Source organism: Tiliqua scincoides, chromosome 3 (assembly GCF_035046505.1).
Source record: "Tiliqua scincoides isolate rTilSci1 chromosome 3, rTilSci1.hap2, whole genome shotgun sequence".
In the NCBI taxonomy this organism is placed as follows: domain Eukaryota; kingdom Metazoa; phylum Chordata; class Lepidosauria; order Squamata; family Scincidae; genus Tiliqua; species Tiliqua scincoides.
In genome coordinates, this window is record NC_089823.1 from 57292630 (window position 1) to 57311398 (window position 18769).

General features: G+C 40.5%; 1 protein-coding gene across 5 annotated transcripts in view; it reads right to left on the minus strand.

Annotated features, from left to right (window-relative positions):
• Positions 1–4756: 4756 nt before the first annotated feature.
• The window catches only part of APP (amyloid beta precursor protein), a 195212-nt gene continuing 181199 nt past the window's right edge, over positions 4757–18769 (minus strand). For 3 of the 5 annotated variants that reach the window (XM_066622528.1, XM_066622529.1, XM_066622526.1), the window contains 4 exons: positions 17295–17348; positions 11942–12042; positions 10614–10760; positions 4757–6005 (listed from right to left, as the gene is read on the minus strand). In XM_066622528.1, coding sequence (XP_066478625.1) covers positions 5904–6005; positions 10614–10760; positions 11942–12042; positions 17295–17348 — 404 coding nt within the window. In that variant the 3' untranslated portion in view covers positions 4757–5903. The remainder of the gene's footprint in view (positions 6006–10613; positions 10761–11941; positions 12043–17294; positions 17349–18769) is intronic. The other 2 variants (XM_066622530.1, XM_066622527.1) reach the window with 1 other exon arrangement.

Below are 18769 nucleotides of genomic sequence, written 5' to 3' on the forward strand. Positions count from 1 at the left end.
TTTTATATGAGCAAGGAGAGGTGCACAAGGTCAAAAATAACCCCTTCCCCCTTTACTGCCACCCCATTCTGCACAGCATGAGAGTGAAGTGAAATTTGCAAATATTTAAATGAAATGTCACAAGCATATAAGGAACTGACTTTTAAAAGAAAAGCAGCTTTCTGCAGGGGTGATAATCTTATATACCAGGCATGTATCAATCAGGATAAGTGGAAGAGTAACAATTAATCTCTGCATGGATACACCAGTAGCCCATAACATCGAAAAGCATTCTGCATAATTCTTCCATACTGCCTTTTGCTGTGGCATTGATGCTGAAAACAGCTAAGTTCAGTATCTTGGTCAATTATACATAATCTTCATCTCAAAAGCGCCAGCAGTCATAAGTATTCCTGAAACTAGTGGCCTAACCTTAGGGCTTGAGGTCTAACCCTGTAACACAGTCCTTTGTGTGTTGCCTAGTAACGCCATTCAACGAACTGAACCTATAATGTCCAAGAGATTTCTAAGGCAGCAGAGAAAGGGGGGCTGCAGAAAGAGAATATTCCTTTTATCTTTCAGTGTCTGTAATGTTGACATTTAATTCCTGTTTAACTAGAGAGACATCGGATTCACAAGGTAGCCTTGTTTAAGACAGACCACCACAGTGCAGTGCAAACACATCACAAAATGTCTGAAAGCAATTAGTGTCTCTCTAATGAATTACGACCATGAGCAAGATTTAATGACAGTAGCTAAACCAACAATGTATCCACTGAAAGCATAATAGCTGAAATAGAAATGTCTGGCTCACTTGAGATACTCTTTGTAACATGTGTAGGCCTGAACCTTCATATTGGTCAGTCTCGAATCAGTCTCTGGCAATGAAATGAATGCCCGAGCAAATGGAAGCCAACAAGAAGGCATGGTCATCTCCTTCAGGTCCAGTTCCAGAAGTATTTGACTGGCCCTTTAGGGCAATAAAATAGTTAAGTGGAACACAATTTGATCCAACCAGGCTGCTTTTTTATGTTATCAGTAAGTAAGGGTGCTAAAAATGTTTATCGATCTTTAAAATAAAAGTGGTATGAGCTTTGTGCCAAAATGGAGTAATTTGGGGAAAAGTTGATCAAATTAAACCTTTCCTGCCCAACACTGCATATACACAACATAGACCAAATGTGTACACCTGTGGGCCAGGCAAAAACGGGCTAAGTAAAGCTTAAATCAAGGAACAGTTATACCTCATTTCAGAACCTGCACCACATAGTCACCAAAAATAGATTCATTTGTGGGAAGCTGGGTTTGGAAGGAGAAGATTTGCCGGAGGGCACCCCATAAGCTCCTGCTCATAGGTGAGATTTAGAGAAGAAAATTATTTTGTAACTCAAGGTGCTACTGTAGTCACCAGCAGACAGGACACAATTGTTTTTTCCTTTGATCAGCTCTAAACTGAAAATTTCTCTGTCAGCTTTCTGGCTTCTAACAATTATGGATTCAGTAAATGACAACTTGTATGTTCTTGGTGTCTGCTAACCTGAATATGCTGGTTAAAAATACAACAGTGGAAAGCAGTGCAAGGAGAGGAACATCTTCTCTTTGGGATTTCTTTATATATATGGGAAGCTGGGCTGCACGCCAAAAATATGTTTTCCCTAGGTAAATGAGGAAAAAAAAACCCCAGAGGATATCTGGAGGCCACTAAGCTAGTCACAGTCTGGAAAAAGAGTGTTTGCACATACTAGAAGCACAAGCTCTTGATCAAAAGGATTCTGTACTCTGAAACCAACAAGGTGCAGTTCCTTTTTATGTGAGGGCAAAGGACAGAGAAAATATTTGTGTTTTTTATGCAGGACTGAGAATACTCAAGACAGAAACATTTCTATGCTTTGAATACAGTTTACTTATAACTGGTGTTCTTTATGTCTGTGCATAGTCACATTCCATGCTTGTGCAGAGTACTTTTGGAAGCTTCTAGGTTCAGAAAAAATCAAGGGTTGACATTCCTTGCTCTCTCCTCGAGTAGTCAGAAACAATTCATGTCCACATGCCTCCACAGGTGACACAAACACCTTCTTGTTCATTTCTTTCTATCCAGGTGGAATAGTTCCACTCTATTTAAAAGCTACCAGCAGTGGGGAAGGAGTGTAGATTGTGTGACTGCACAGAAGTAGTATCAAGCTGGAGTACATCCTCTTTCTTCTGTACCTGAAAAAAAGGTGATTGGAACAGAAGGTTAATAGTTCACTTGCTCAGCAGTCACTGGAAATGCTGTCTTAGACATCTGGCAGGTATAAATCATATAATAGGACTTACCTCAAGGGCTTACCTATGAGTTGGATTAAAGCCAAAAAGAGACTGTAAGCTGAGACAGGGTTCTTGCTTGAGGATACAGGTTAGTGTGTCCTTTCCAGAAAAGTTTGATGGAAGAAGATAATGTGTAGCCCCCGTTTACATAGGAATCCAAAGCAAATATGCAGCTTGTCCCTTTGGAGCATAAATGGAGAGCATACTTGAAGATGGGGGGGGGGAGGAAGAGAGCAAGGCAAAGGATTTAAATCTTGAAATGCTTATGTACAGAACCAAGATTGCTTTCCCAAACAGCACAGAACAGGGGAAAGCTTACTTGCATCCAGTAACGTTTGAAGTCAGGAGCTAAATAAAGTAGTGGTGAATTCTTCATACCATGAGACTCAAGGATGGACCACTGTGGGGCAGTACCCTGCCATGACACTGAGAAAAAAGGTCTGACATTTGGGGTAGACAGACAAAAGCCTTAGGACAGTTGTAGAAGCTTTGTAAGACAAAGGAAAACATAATCTGCTGTATGGCTTGCTAATTTGTGAATACCTAAAGCATATGTGGACATCAGCAAAAATGTATGGGAAATCCAATTAATCGAACTATTTCCCAAGAAGTCCAAACCTTCCCTGTCAGAATCTCTTGCACTTGGTATTGACAGGTGTTGCAAAGATGTTTACTGGGGCATCCCTCCCATGTTCAGACTAGATCAGCATGACAGATCTAATTTGTGAACAACTAATTTCTTGGGTTTGGCTCCAGATAGCCACAGCTGACTGTTGTATGGTTGTAAGGTCATCCCAGTACCAACATTCTCAAAGATTTATAGTATGATGGGGTTACAACACATTGACTGGCTCACATTGAACTTGGTATTACAGTACATTAATTCAGACCCTCAGAAGAAATAACTAGTTCCTGTGCTGCCCATTCAGGAGCAGTTTATATCCCATTGGAAGCATAGTTTCCAGAGGTACATCAGTTATATTAATAATATGAACACCATCTCTCTGAACTCAAGTGAAGCCAACATGGGCTGAAGAAGTTGCACAAGGGGTGCAACATGTGCACCCCCTCAATGAGTCCCTCTATCCAGGAAAGCAGCTTCAGCTCACTTTGCTTCCCTCATTTGATTAAGTTTCTTCCCTGATTGTTTGGATTTGCTGCATGGTCCCCTTTCTGCCTTTGAAATCTCGCTTTTGCAGGTTTCAGAAGATTTGCCTGGACTTGGCACCCTTACTCCACAAGCTGTGTTACATGTCACACTCAGCAGATACAAGATGGGAACCTTGGTTATTGGGGCAGCCTCTGTGATCTTTCTTTGTCTCGAGTGCAGTCAATTTAGTGACACACTTAGTGTTTGTGACACTCCTTGTTTGCATGTGAGCGGATTTATTGTTTTGAATTGCTTCAGGGGAGTACTCATCACACAAATTCCTTTGACCAATCTATTAAGAACTCCAAGAACAAGGAAACCCTTCCCCCCATTAGTACATCACTTAAGAGGAAGTATTCAGTGGGAGAGACTAGCTCCCCCATTCCATGTGGGTGAAATGATTTCATGGCCTACCTTCAGGCTAGAGAACTGCTTTCCCTGGTCATCTTTCTAACTGCAGGTCTCTCTGGGAAACTCATCTGATCTTCATACATTCCCCTTTTCTCCTTCATGCTTTTACTAAGTGCCCTTTCTTTCTTCCCTCTTCTTCCCTCTACCTTCTTTCCCCTCTAACAACTTCTTACGCTTAGGGTCCCCTTCTGCAAATGAAGAGTTAGAAATAGTGATGTTGCCTTGTCCACCTGTGAGTGAGCAGACCAGCTTAGTAACCATTTTGTTTTGATTCCATTTTCTCTAGTGTTATCCCCACAAAAAATTGTTTTATTGCACCTTTCACTGTCATCTCTCTTGACACTTTCATGCTAAACCGTGTAGCCATTCCATCGGTTGCTACGCATGGATCCATGCACACTAATTAGCCTCCTCCATCTAGTCATATAACATGTTTAAGAAGCACACCTATTAACAGTGATAAAGCATTTGCGCACGCAGAAGGTCACACGTTTAATCCCCAGCATCTCCAGGTAGGACAGTTTGAAATCCTGGGGCTAGATAGACTCAAAATAAGGCAGCTGTCTGATTCTAAAGCTGTGCCCTTATCCCATGTTTGAGGCAATCATTGACAACATGACATTAGCACCCCACTTGTATCAGTTGCTTATTAAGCCGTGTGAGTTTTTGCCTTGAGTGTCCCCAAATTTCAGACTCTGGTGATGGGCTCATGCTAGATGGCTGCTTTCCTAACCTTTTAAATGAAACTAACAGTGCTAAACAAGAGCTACTACATGAGCACTATCTTGTGAACACTGTTTTATGCTTGGAGAAAATAGATCTGAATTTTCCTTTCTGCAATCATGTGCACAACCGATCAAGCAAATAACTCAGAGCAGCAATTACAGAATCACAGCACTACAATAGAACTCCTCCAGGAATGTATTTATTTACATTAAAACACTATTATACAAACTGAAAAAAGAGACATTTTAGAGGGAAGGCATGCCCGAGCAAACACCCCTCTCACCCACTGCCATTTTGTTCCACTATATTCAAAATGGGAATTCTATGAACCTGTCTACTTGGAAAGAAAAATAAAAGAAAAAACCCTATCCAATCCACAAGTGTGAACATTTGATAGTCACTGTTAAAGTCACCTCCAAAATACTTATTATTTCTCCATCCAAATAAAACTCTTGCCCAATGGTTTTATTTGTAATTTATTTATGTAACACAGTGTAGAAAGCTATCAATTCATAAGCAATGATTCTGTACAATCATCCTGCAGAAACGTTTGTAGGATCCCCGTTAATTTTTCAACCAGCAGGCACTTTTTCTCCCCACCCAACCCCCCATAAAAGTGCTCACAATTAACAGGGATTTTTTTTGTTTAAGATGAAAAGATACATGGAAAAAAAATTACCCCCTTAATGCCTAAGGTGTGCACATAAAACAGGCACAACAAAACAGACATGTATTCCCATGATTTCTACATCACTAGTACAGCAGAAGCAACAATCTGTACAATAAAATGCAACTGCAGAGGAAAATAATCTCAACTTATCTGGAATACTTTTCTAAAAAAAATGTCATCTTGACCTTAAAATGCATAGTGATCAGAAAAAGGAAAACTCAGCAAAGAGAAGCAGCTCAACCCCACATACACAGAAAGCATCCCCCATCAATTCTTAAAGCATATTTCAATTAGGACTTTTTTTTTGTCACAAATCACAAGAATAATATACAACTGGCTAAAGGAGCTCTATGATAAATAATTGGGAAAGAATCTATCCATGCACTAGTTCAGTACAGCTAAACTTTACAGTACACAAAAAACATTCATTAATAATGTAGTGTAAAGACTGAAATGTAAAGAGAATACATTACTGATTTATAATTCAAGTTCAGGCATCTACTTGTGTTACAGCACAGCTGTCAAAAGGCGATAATGAGTAAATAAGAAAACAAAATGTTTGTTCTTTTTTTGTTTGTTTCCACATTATTCTCTAGCTGAACACCGATGGGCAGCGAAGCAATCATTTTGCTGTCCAACTCAAGAGGCTGCTGTGGTGTTCTAGTTCTGCATCTGTTCAAAGAACTTGTAGGTTGGATTTTCATAGCCATTTTGTTGCATCTTGGAAAGGTGGCGTTCTTCTGGTGTCACTGCGGCATCCACCTAAGGAGGGGAAGGCAGACCAGAGTTCAGTTATTGCACTCACTCCCTTTGAAGTGAAACAAATTTAAAAGCAAAAGCCCTAAAATGACACTAAATAATCTAAAGATTTAAAACTCCTTGCAAACACGGAAAACAGCAGACTGGTGAGCAGGACTAAGCTTTGCATTTGTGTACACTGTCAACAGAAGATGAACAGCTCAATTCAGCTGGACATGTGGACATATGAATGATAGGTAAGATGTCCACTACATTGTATCAACTCTGAAAATGAAAGGAACAGAACTCTTTTCAAACTATTGAAAGATTAAAAATATCCAGTCTAAAAGAAACAAGATCCCTGCCTCTGCTCAAGTTTACACGCCTACAGCTTGCACACACGATTACAATGCCTGCAACTAGAAGAGTGAGCAGAAGCAGTTCCCCCCTACATGAACATGAACTGTACACACATGTAATGCGTGTACAGTCCTAGGGGATGCAAGTCAGTAGTAAAGATCTACATTGGTTTCTAGCCAAACAGAGATTCCTGCTTCCATATAAAGTGATCGAATTACATGATTAAACAATATTACTAAGAACTGAATGCTCAATAAATGTGTTCAATTATACTAATCATGGAGGCTATTCTCATGTGTGCACACAACACACTGTTGTATGTAAGGCATTTGGGGGGGAAAAGACGGAAGAAAAGACACAAGCGCCACCTGTTTTGGTTAGAAGCTTAGCATGAAATATGGAGGGTACAGAATGATCTGAGATTACATTTACAATTTGTAATTTTCATTTTAAGATTTATACACTGGTTCTCTGCCCATAAGGATTATTCTCTCTATTATGGTTTAATTTTGTTCTATTTTAATCTTATTACATTTTACTGCTGTTAGCCACCTTGGGTATTTTATGGTAAAAGGGAAAGGCGGGGTAAAAATGTTTTAAAATACATCAGTAATTAAAGGTCCCCAAAGTAGTTAACAGAGCGGATAAAATACAACAGGATACAGTTCCTTAGATAACTCAAATAACATTAAAAACAAATTTTTAAAAAAATCACTAGAGAACAGCACAGAATACAACTGAAAGAAAACAAAATCAAAGCGCATCTACAGCAGCATAAATCCTAGAGCCATTAACATAGCTGAGCAGAATTTGAAAGCTGGCAGAACAAGGGGACCTTTAACAAGTGCAGAGACATGACAACAAGCATGCCTCCTGTGGGAAAGAGCTCCATAACATGGATTCACTCATATAGATGACCTGATCCTAGGTACCCACCAGTGTGACTGTGGATAGTAGCAGGCTCTAAAAGCAAGACTTGTTTGAATTACCTCAAAGACAGGCAGATTCATATAGAATAAGGCAGTCCTTCAGGTTAACCTAAGCCTAAACCAGTGCTTCCCAAAGTCCTAAAAGGGAGTTGGGAGCACTGTTGTCTGGGGGGGGGGGAAGGCTATGACAGCAATGCAATTGCCAGGATCGTGCTGCTGCTGGGGGAGAGAGGGGTTTTTACATTTACCTGGGAGACTGCCAGCCTCTGGTGAGTGTGGAAAGCCCTGCAGTCACCTCTGCACTGTTCCCCAAGCCTCTGTTACAGTAAAAAAAGTATGACTGAAAACCACTTCCTGTTTTTGATCAAAACCCAGATGCAGTTTTCAATTCATGTATTTTACTGTAACAAAGGCTTGGGGAACTCCAGGGAGTGTGGGGTCACCACAGCCCTTAGAGGCTGGCACTCCCCCAGGTTAAGTTTTCGTAAAAAAAACCTCCCCCTGGCAGCAGCGCGATCCTGGGGATCGCATTGCTGCCTTCCCCACCCTTTAACATGGCAGAGACAAGTGCTTCCCTAGTTGGTGGGTCACAACCCACCAGTCTGGGAACCACTGGCCTAAACTACTTAGAGATCTAGAGACAAAATAATATTCTCTCCTGACAAAAGCTGGGATTAACTGGCAAACCAGATGTTGTCTGAAGATGACGTAAGCCTGCTATCCTACGTTATTGATTAGTTGTTGTCCATTTGGCACAGTTTGTTACTACAGTGGGCCCTCAGTGTCTGTGGGGGGTCCATTCCAGGACCCCCTGAGGATACATATTTCCTCGGATAATGAAGTCTGCAAAAGGACCTCACAGAACCTTCCTTTTTTTTGGTGTCATTTATTTATTTATTTATTTAACTATAATAAACATAAAATAGAAAAACAAATACATACATAAAATTCCAATAAAGCAGCACGAGCGAAGCCAAAACATTCCCATACTTATAATCCAAATACATACAGTCCAAACATTAACAAATATTAATCTATACCACTAATACTTCAAAATCAATCTTCAAATCCAAAATACCTCAAATCCCCATCCTCTCTCTGATTCAAAAAATCAATAACTGGACTCCAATTCTTCAAAAAGGTTTCTGTTGAATTCTCCCTAAGCAAAATTGTTAATTTATCCATCTCCGCATAATCCATAAATCTTATCCACCATTCCTCCACCGAAGGTATATTCATAGTCTTCCAATTTTGAGCATAAAGTATTCTGGCAGCGCTTATCATATACAAAAATAAAACTTCATTTTTTCTTTCCACATACTCATCTGTCATACCTAATAAAAATACTTCTGGCTTCAGTTGTATATTTGTTTTTAAGATCAACTGTATCTGTGCATGAATTTGTGACCAATATTTTTTAACTTTTGAACACGTCCACCACATGTGGTAAAATGTTCCCTCTTGTTTCTTACATTTCCAACAACTATTGGACATAGTTTCATACATTTTAGCTAATTTACTTGGTGTCACATACCAGCGATAGATCATCTTATATATATTTTCCTTAATACTAACACTCAAAGTAAATTTTGTCTGTTTTATCCATAATTTCTCCCATCTGTCCATTGAAAGTTCATAACCCACATTTTTTGCCCACTGGATCATGCATTCTTTAACCTGTTCATCTTCTGTTTCAAACTTCAAAAGCAATTTATATATTTTAGATATTACCTGCTCATCTGATCTTAATTGTTTCTCCAATATTGTCTCTCCCTCTTCAAAACCATATAATTTTTTATCAATTTTAAATCTTTCTAATAATTGTAAATACATAAACCATTGGCAGTCAAAACCCTCTACAATCAATTCCTCTCTAGACTTCAAAATACATTGACCTTGATTACATTTCAATAAGTTCTTATACAATAACCATTTATCTCTTGGTACAGTTCCCAAACCAAAATGTGCTTCTTGTGGTGAAGTTAAGAGTGGAATTTTGTTGTAAAACCTTTTCTTATAACGATTCCATATCTTCCACAGTGCATGTCTAACATAATGATTCTTGAATTCCATATTCACTTTCAACTTATCATACCAAAGATATCCATGCCAACCAAATCTTAAATCATATCCTTCTAACTTCAACAATTTTTTGTTTTGCAACAATATCCATTCTTTAAGCCACAGAAAGCAACATGATGCATAATAAGTCTTCAGATCAGGCAGTCCTAAACCTCCTCTTTCTTTTGCATCTTGCAAAATCCTAAGTTTCACTCTTGGTTTTTTCCCTTGCCATATAAAACCTGTCACATCTTTCTGCCACTCTTTAAAAGGTTTATCAGAAAGTAATATTGGTATATTCTGGAAGAGAAAAAGCATTTTTGGTAGTACATTCATTTTAATTACAGATATTCTTCCCAAAAAAGATAATTTCAACCTTTCCCATCTTGCAAAATCTTTTTTAATTTCACCCCAAACTTTAACATAATTATTTTGAAATAACATACAATTCGTGTTTGTCAAAATAATACCCAAATACTTAATCTTCTTCTCCACTTTGAACCCAGTCTTATTCATCAACTTCGATTGATCTTGTTCATTCATATTTTTAGATAAAATTTTAGTTTTCTGTTTATTTATCTTAAATCCTGCTAATGATTCAAACTTCTTCAACTTAACCATCAACAACTCTATGTCTTTTAAAGGTTTTTCTAAGATCAAAACCATATGATCTGCAAATGCTCTTAATTTAAAGCATTCATCTTTAATCTTTGCACCATGTAGTCTTTCATCTTGTCTAATATCTCTACGTAACACTTCTAGGGCAAATATAAATAAAAGTGGCGACAATGGACATCCTTGTCGTGTTCCCTTTTGAATCTCAAACACTGTTGATAGTTCTCCATTTACCACTACCTGCACAGTTTGTGATGTATAAATTGACTTTATCCATTGTATAAAGTTCCCTCCAAAGTTCATCTTCTCTAAGACAGCAATCAAGAAAGTCCACTCACAGAACCTTCCTGATTCCTTCCAGTCATGTCTGGGAGGTGTTCTGAGACACAGGGTGGCCATGTGTGGCCTTCTCAAGACTTGGGCAGTCTCCCAGATGCATCTGGAAGGCACTTCTGGTTTTGACCATGTCCCGCCTCCCCAATGCCTCAGAACACCTCATGGATGTGATCAGAAGGTGCTTCCGGTTGCATCTGGGAAGTCCATCTGGCCCTCCCAATGTGGGCCTGGCAACCGCACTGATTCAAATCTGTGAGTGCTGAACTCATGGATAAGGAGGGCCGACTGTATTCCATGAATTAATATATATATTTTTAAAATTTTCACTTACCTCCACTACACCATGATGAATGGATGTATATTGTTTCTTCTTTAGCATCACTAAAGTAATGACAATCACTGTAGCGATGACAACACCTCCCACCATTAGCCCAATGATGGCACCTTTGTTTGAACCTACATCTTCAGCAAAGAATACCTATATAAAAACAACAACAGAGGTAAAAATTTAATTATAGGATTAGACAATTTAGGGCGCAATCCTAACCCCTTATGTCAGTGCTGGAAAGCACTGACATAAGGGCAATGCAGCTCTGAGGTAAGGGAACAAACATTGCCTTACTTTGAGGAGGCCTCCGTGAGTGACACCCAACTGCAGGATGCAGTACATGTCCTATTGGCACCACTATGCCAATGCTGGAAAGCACTGACATAAGGGGTTAGGATTGCGCCCTCAAGATACATTGTGTAAATGTAGTCTATAAATGCATTAATTCAGTGGAAATTTTAAACAAAAAGCATATTCCTTCTACAATCCAACTGTCCTTCAGAAATAAGTGGGCTCAAGTAAAACTCCTAAACTTTAGCCCGTGACAGATATTAAGTGTGGAGAACAATATGGGAGTGGAAGGAACAAAAGCAGGCCAGCAGGGTCCGCCCCGTCCTGATCCATTCTAGATGAAACGCTCCCAGTGGCTAGTGCATGAAGTTTGGAAAGGGAAGTATGAATGGCTAAGCTCTTTATGTGTCAAAAATACTACAAAAATAATAATCTAACAAAGGTCAAAGAGTAAATAATAGAAATGGGAGATATAAAATTAGATAATTATACAATAAGGACCCAAGAGAACATATTCAATGATATAGTGCATAGGGTCTGCATATTCAAACGATGTCAATTTCACTTAGTTTCCATTTGCAGGAATATACACTAATATAATCTGTGAAATGTATCAGCAGTAAAGTTTATTTCAACAGAAACAATTTTCAACATTTTTCCTGGATGAAATTAGATTTGACAGGAGCAGACCTGTCTCTTTAACTGTGCAGCAGCCCCAAGCACTTTCAATTTAATGAACAAAAGGAGTGTTTAGGGTCAGAGGTAGTGAGTCCTCTGCAGCCTCCCCAGACACGAATAACTCAGTGAACATAACTCATTTCAGATGGTGACCTCCAACAACTGAAAAATAAAGGCCTCTGCTGGACGTTCAGTACATGCAAGGTGTTTTACTAGTGGTGAAAAAAGGTAATCCTGGTTCTGCAGCTAAGAATTTCTATAGCTGTGAAGATTTAATAACAAACCTCCACTGTGATTACATGATGCAGACTTCCTACTATGAAGGGGCATGCAACGCAGTCTGAGGAAGGAGGGGTACTCACCAGTTTCTGATGATGTACTTCATATCCTGAATCGTGTCTATATTCTGCATCCATCTTTACTTCTGAGATCTCTTCTGTTTTCAGATGGGTTAGTCCGGAGCCTACATTGTGCCAGAAAAAAAAGAGAACTAAGTCCAACTTTTACATAGCTATGTGAATGCTCTTCAATATTGTTGCCAATGATAGTAATATGAAGATTCACAAATGAAGAAGCATTTAATGAAAAATGTGCATGGTGAAATAATGGAAGATAATTTTTTTTTAATGCCAATGAAGTGGGGAAAAAGACAATGTTTATTGTTCTGAGCAGTATATTAACTGAGCAAAATCAAATCTCTTTCATCAGTGACTGGGGAGGGGGTAGATTTATGGAATATTTCAAGAATGAAATAAACATGGTAATGGCTTCTCAGGATGTAATGGCTTCCTTTGCATCAAGGAAGAGTTGCTTTCACAACAGCAACGACATCATTGTGTCACATCCTCCACCTTCCAAGAACCATCTCGCAATAAGTTAGCTGTTTTCCTACTTCATGTCATTGTAGAACATCAAAGCAGTCAGTGCAAAATCCAGTCCTTGATAAAATCACAAATCCAGTCTTTGATATGGGCTCCTCTTTGGGATTTCTTTCATAGAAAAGTTAGTAGCCCTATAAAGGGCACTGTGGCCCATCTTTCATATGCAGTGTTGCCCCCCTCAAGGGAATTTAAGCAACAGGGCATGACAACACATCACTTGAAATGTCACAATCAATTAATTTGTTCCTGTCACTTACTGAGAAGACTAAACAAACCACAACAGAGGGGTCTCTGTGATAAACATGACCCGAGTTCTCATGCTGAATACCCTTTCATTTGATGTCACTGAGGTCTCTGTCAACATTCTGCATGTGTGGGCAATGCTCACAGCACAATATTTTGTGGATCAGGCCCTAAACTTGTAGATACATACACAATTTAAGATTTAACTTTCAGTGAAATACACATAAAACCAACTTCTGGTCTACTTTCACAGCTCTATCAAAGGTTAACATCAAATTAATAGATTCATAATGTTTCCCATTTACTCATATTTTAAACAGCTCAATAGCTATGATTTATCTAAACAAATGTCAAAAGGTTCAACTGCACAGGGTGGAGACGGGCAATAAATCTAGCCTCACATTTCCATCTTTGAAAATGGTCAAATCTAGTTTCTCATTACAGAGATTACACATAGTATTCTGTATTCTTAGCAGTTTGCTCTAGTCTCTGGGTGTTCACTTTTTTAGGGCTACATTATGAACCATTTGACTTAAATTGGTGTAGATTTTCTAGTCCAAATTTTAGTTAATCATATGCCTCCTCCCCACTCTCCGCTCACCTCCCCTCTCCCCAGACCTCTCTGCTGCTCCGCGGTCTGTGCGACTCATGGACTGCCGAGCCGTGGCACAGTAAGCGGGGGTGGGGAAGGGGGCAGGGAGGAGGTGTTCCCCAGAGGGGGGAGGCAGGCAGAAGGTGGAGAGAGGACAGGGAGGAGGGATGACAGGGAGGCGGAGAGGGGGGGCAGGAGGAGGTGAGGTGGGTCCCGTGGAGCTCTGCTCCACCGGATCCGAGGCGTTCATGTGGGACTCAGAGCCCTACACAAATGCCTTTACCTTACTGCCGACCCTTTGGTTGGCGGTAAAGTGAGTAGCTCCATTGTGGGGCTGCTTCCCTTACCTAGGAGAAGGGTGCAAAAGTCCCCTTCTCCCAAGGCGCTGCCCGCAGCAGGCTGAGATGCATAGGATGCAGCGGCAGCCGTTCTTGGTGCCGCTGCAGCCACACACTCAGGATTGGGCTGCCTGCCTCTTGCAGCAAAACCAAAGTCTTGTAGCATCTTAGAGATTGATACCTTTATTTCAGCATAAGCTTTTGAGGATTAGGGTCCACATTTTCAGATGCAGTTAATTAAATTCAAATAAATAATACTTTGAGGGCAAGCTTTTGAGTGAGATTTAGAAACTGCATACAAGTTTCTACAAGACAAAGTCTCTATCTCTCACAGATCTGGTCCTTTAGGTCTCCTTTCACCAAACCATTATAGGTAAACTTGCCACAGGCAGGTTGTTATTATGACTATCTAATCTGAAAAGCAATTAATCATCCCAGACAGCATTCCCATATGTTGTTTATGCATAAAATGTTTCAGATATAAAAGTGGTAGCTAAGTGTGCAGGCATCTCGCCACTGGAATGATGCACTGAAAAGAATGGAAATTTACCAACCTCCAAGCATGAAAGTTTGGACTAAGCCCAAGAAAAAAATAAAACAGCCCAGCAACCTTCTTGGTATCTGTCAGATAACCACTAAACATATGTTGGGCAAATTTTTCATAGAAATTAGTTCTACAATAATTTAACTATTTGTCAGGAGCGCTGAAGAAAAGGTTGGCAACCCTGCAAATTATCACACCAGTTTTACTCCTGTGTAAGAAAAAAATATAGCGCAGTTGGTTCAAGCAGTTAGTTGCAAGGCCAAGAAGAATTTATTTGGTCATTTATTTTATTCCAATGGTTGCTCCATTTTATTTTCAATGCAGTGAGATTTTATTTATACCCTACCTTTGAATATGTCCAGGTCTGAAACGACAGGGGGCACTGCCCATTCTGCACATTATGTTAGGATGGCTTGGAACATCAGTTTATAGGAATTGATGTTTCTACAGGCCTGGTAAGGGGAAAGGGCTGTGTCTTCAGTGGCTGACACCACGCCTGGCACACATAAGGTTCCAGGTTCAACCCCTTGTGTTTCCAGGTAGAGCAGAAAAAGACCTATCTGATAAGGCTGACAAGGCCCAGCTGGGCCGACACAAGGAAGAAAGGTAGGCGGGGGGCGGCGTTCCTGGGTGGGCGATGGGCAGCCCCGGGGGCAGGTGGCTGGGAAGCAGGAGGCGGGGCTGGGATCCGGCAGTTATCCCCCTCTGGCTGAGCCACTTGTGGCTACATTCCTGTGCTGGATACAGCGCAGGATAGGATTACGCCCTTAGTAAGGTAACTTTGATCAAAATCATTAATTAAAAGAACAGCTATTTGAAGCTCTGGGAATATACTGATTTGACCCCACATTCGGAAGCAGGTTCTGAAAAAATTTCACGGTTAGCTTTGCAAGCGTCTTCCATAGCAACATCCTTAGGCCAACTTCCTAATTCTGCATCAATAAGGAATTAACACTCACAGTGTGTGTGAGACCTCTAGGAAGGAACACACAGTATCAAATAAGTTTCCTGTCAGATGTAAAGCAATGCACTTCTCTTTCTGCACTGCTAATTAAATATGAAATATTTTGTGGAGCAAAACGGTATTGTTAACAATTTGTCTCTTTTCATACACACCTTCTTGGGGAGCTGGTGGGCGGGTGGGAGAAGCAACAAGAATAGATTTCATTGGCACTAGTTTACATGTGAGAATGCCTGAAAGCAAAGAGGTGGGTGCAGAAGCACTGGGCATCTTTTCGAAACTGTGTCATCCGCAAGCAGTATTTGAAATGGAAAACAACAAAATCACTTTTTTCCCCCCACGGTGCAATGTCATCAACTGACAAACAACATGAATCTGTTGACTTATGAGCCGCTACTAAAAAACAGGGTAAGATGCCACTTTCATTTTATACTGCATATTGGAGGTATGTAGGACTTGCTCTGTGTCATAAAGCAGTCTACTGAGCAGTGTAGCAGATGTAGGCTGATCTTTGAAGCTCAGTGCTGTATATAAACTTTGTTGTTTCTGAGATCTGGGACACACAATTATCAAAGAGGTCCACTATCAGATATAAAGCAATGCATTTCTTTTGCTGCATCACTAATTAAACATGAAATATCTTCCTAAACTCATTTACTTGGCGGGAGGTCTGGTCTAGAGGGTAGAGCTGCTGTTATGCCCGAAGATATCATCTGAAGGTTGCCTGTTCAAGATCACCAGAAGCCCTGAGAGTGGCAAGACCTTGACAAGCTGAACAGAGCTCTTTGGGGCGTGAGCTCTTTGTCCCTCTGGGAGGAGATGGCAGCCAGAATGTTGACCACACTGTGAAAAGATTCACCTGGAAAGTAGTCAGTTCTTGAAAGATAGAATTTCTCTGTTCCTTGTAAAAACTCCTTTGAAGGTTTAGAGAAAATCTGCCCATGTAAACTGCCTTGAATAAAGCCAAAGAAGCAATCAAATGGCCAGAAAGGTAGTATATAAACACCTGTTGCTGTTATTACTACTACTAGAGTAGGAACCCAATTCTAAGCAAATTACTGTGCTGCTGATGCAGCTTTCACTGTATCCAGCACAGGAGTAGAGACTGCTTGGAGGTTTCCTCAATATAAGGGAACCTTTGTCCTCTTACCCTGGGTAAAGCCCCAGCAGTCTCTATGGGGCTACAGGGATCTGCACCAGCGAAACTGCTGGAGCAAGTCCAAGCAGCTCCATGTTGGACATTCAGACTCGGGATGGGGGAAAGGTATGGTGGAGGCCTCCTCTGCCATCCCCGTCCCTCCTGAGCATGATCTGCCCTCCTCCTTGCCCCATTACACCCCTACCAGCCCCTGTTCTGCCCTCCCCTTGGTCTCCTGCAGAGGGCCTACCTACAGTAGGTATTGCCCTCTGATTGGCGGTGGGAGGCTGACACAGGCCTTTCTGCTAGCAGGATAGGGCTTTGCAATGGTACAGCTTGCCTTATAGCACGTTTGCAACACCATGTGTTCATCCAGCTGCTCAAGGCCAGTTTAGGATTGGGCTGTAAAACCCATTGAACACACTGGAACTTGCTTCTGAATAAAGATGTTCAGGATTGCACTCTTAGATTTGTTAACAAATACATTCTATTCGACAAAAAACAAAAATATTTTTTGCCTTTTGAACACACTACCCAGCACTTTACATAAAAAAATGAAAATACCTTGGCAGTCTCCTAAATTAAAAATTTTAATTTCCTGGTTCTTTTCAAGTCACAGAAGCCCATACACCTGCTGTATTAAACTTTTAATTTTCCCTAACATACACATTTGTTTTTCCATGCATATAGTGATATATCACACAAGTGCACACATACTTCCAACGCCCACAGGTGCCGTCTACTATTCCATTTATATGTGACATGGGAAAACAAGATCATGTCTAGCTGCTCCACTTTAAACCTTTGTGCAAATGGGTCAGATGGGAATGTTTAAGTAAGACAACTTTGTTCAAGTCTTGACAGAAGGCTCCTGTTTTGTTTAATGACATCTTTGAGGAAAGTACAACAGCTCAAGAGAAGAATTTTTAAAAAAGAAAAAGGTGATCCATTCAGCTCAAGCTGATCACAGACATGCAGAGCAAACACAGGTTAGAGAGAAGCCATGCAAATTATATACCTGGTCGTGTGGTGAGTCCTCTGTCTGCTGCCGGGCGGGCATCAACTGGCTCAACTGGGCATATGCAGGCAAAGAAACAAACAAAAGGAAAGAAAAAGAGCAAATAAAAAAATAAACAAAAGCTTCAAAAGTAAGTTGCCCATGACGTTGCTTAGGACAGTGCAGGAAAGAGAGCTGCCAAGTAATAAAAATGCAGCAGCTGGAAAGAGCTGCTTTAAAGTTATTTCTGGAAACATAAAGAAAGGGAACAGAACAATTCCCAACTAAATGGATATATGCAGAGGACATGTCAATCCATTTCCATTTGTGATTGCATAGTAACTATCCAGAACTAAGTTCAAAAGGTTCTACAGAACCCTGCAAATAAAAGCTTCAAAACATCTCCATTTTTGCTTAGAACCACCGACATGAATTTCCTCACAAAAATAGCAGTGTGCTCCCTTATTAGCGCTTCTTTTCTCCATAAACATTTCTGCACCTCTTTAGAAAAGAAAGATGCTTTTGTTACTACACCATTGCATAAAACTGTCTTAACCCATTTCTGCCCACCCCACATTTGATCCCTGTTGTGTATATGCAATGTTGAGCAGAAATGGCTTAAGGTAGAAGCCTGGTCCATCACAAATCAAAGTTAAGAAAAATCAGGGTAAGTTGCTTCACTTTTCAGCACAATTTTCTTTGTTTATACACATACTTCAAACTCTCTAGGCAAAATTTGAGCCCATCTTCCGGAACACTTGTGTTGCGGAAGGAAGTCTCCCCGCTGCAATGTCATCTCTTACCTCCATTACCTTTCATTGAATGTGTGGAGGCTCTAGTGAAACATCTGAAAGGGGCTCTAGATAGAACATCATTTAATTTGTATAAAAGTTTAACTCTTTAATATTTAACTGCTTGTGTGACTATTATTGCTCGGTCTATAGCATGAGGCTGGGCTCACTTGTGTCATCTGGAGTTCAGCATTTGCTTTATGAGTTTCCACTTCTTGTGACACTTTTTGTAATTATGTTGGGCTTACCTGTTCAGTTTTCACAGCGTATGTTGACAGTGGAAGGAACCTTTAAGAATATGCCACAACAGTAAGGAGACAGAAAGCTTTTTCTATCAAGTTCACCCTGCTAAGGTGACCTGTTCTGACCTGCTAGCATACAACTTTCTAACATCCAATCCTATCCACAATTCAATAGGAGTGCATTGTGACAATGGAGGGCACTTCTGTCACAGAACGGCTGCTGACAGCATGCACAGAGCTCCACTGGCGGACACCTTGTGAATGCTGCTGCAAGGACAGTTCTTACCGTGACCGTCAGGCAAGGTAAGGCAGCAGTGGGGCAGGGGGTGAAACTAGGCAGGGAGGCAGTGCAGAGGGTTGGATCCAGCAGCAATGGCATGTGCCGGATCTTATCCCCTTTTTAAAAGAATCTCCCTGACCCTCTCTTCTCCTTGGACTTGTGCCAGCTACAAAGCTAGCACAG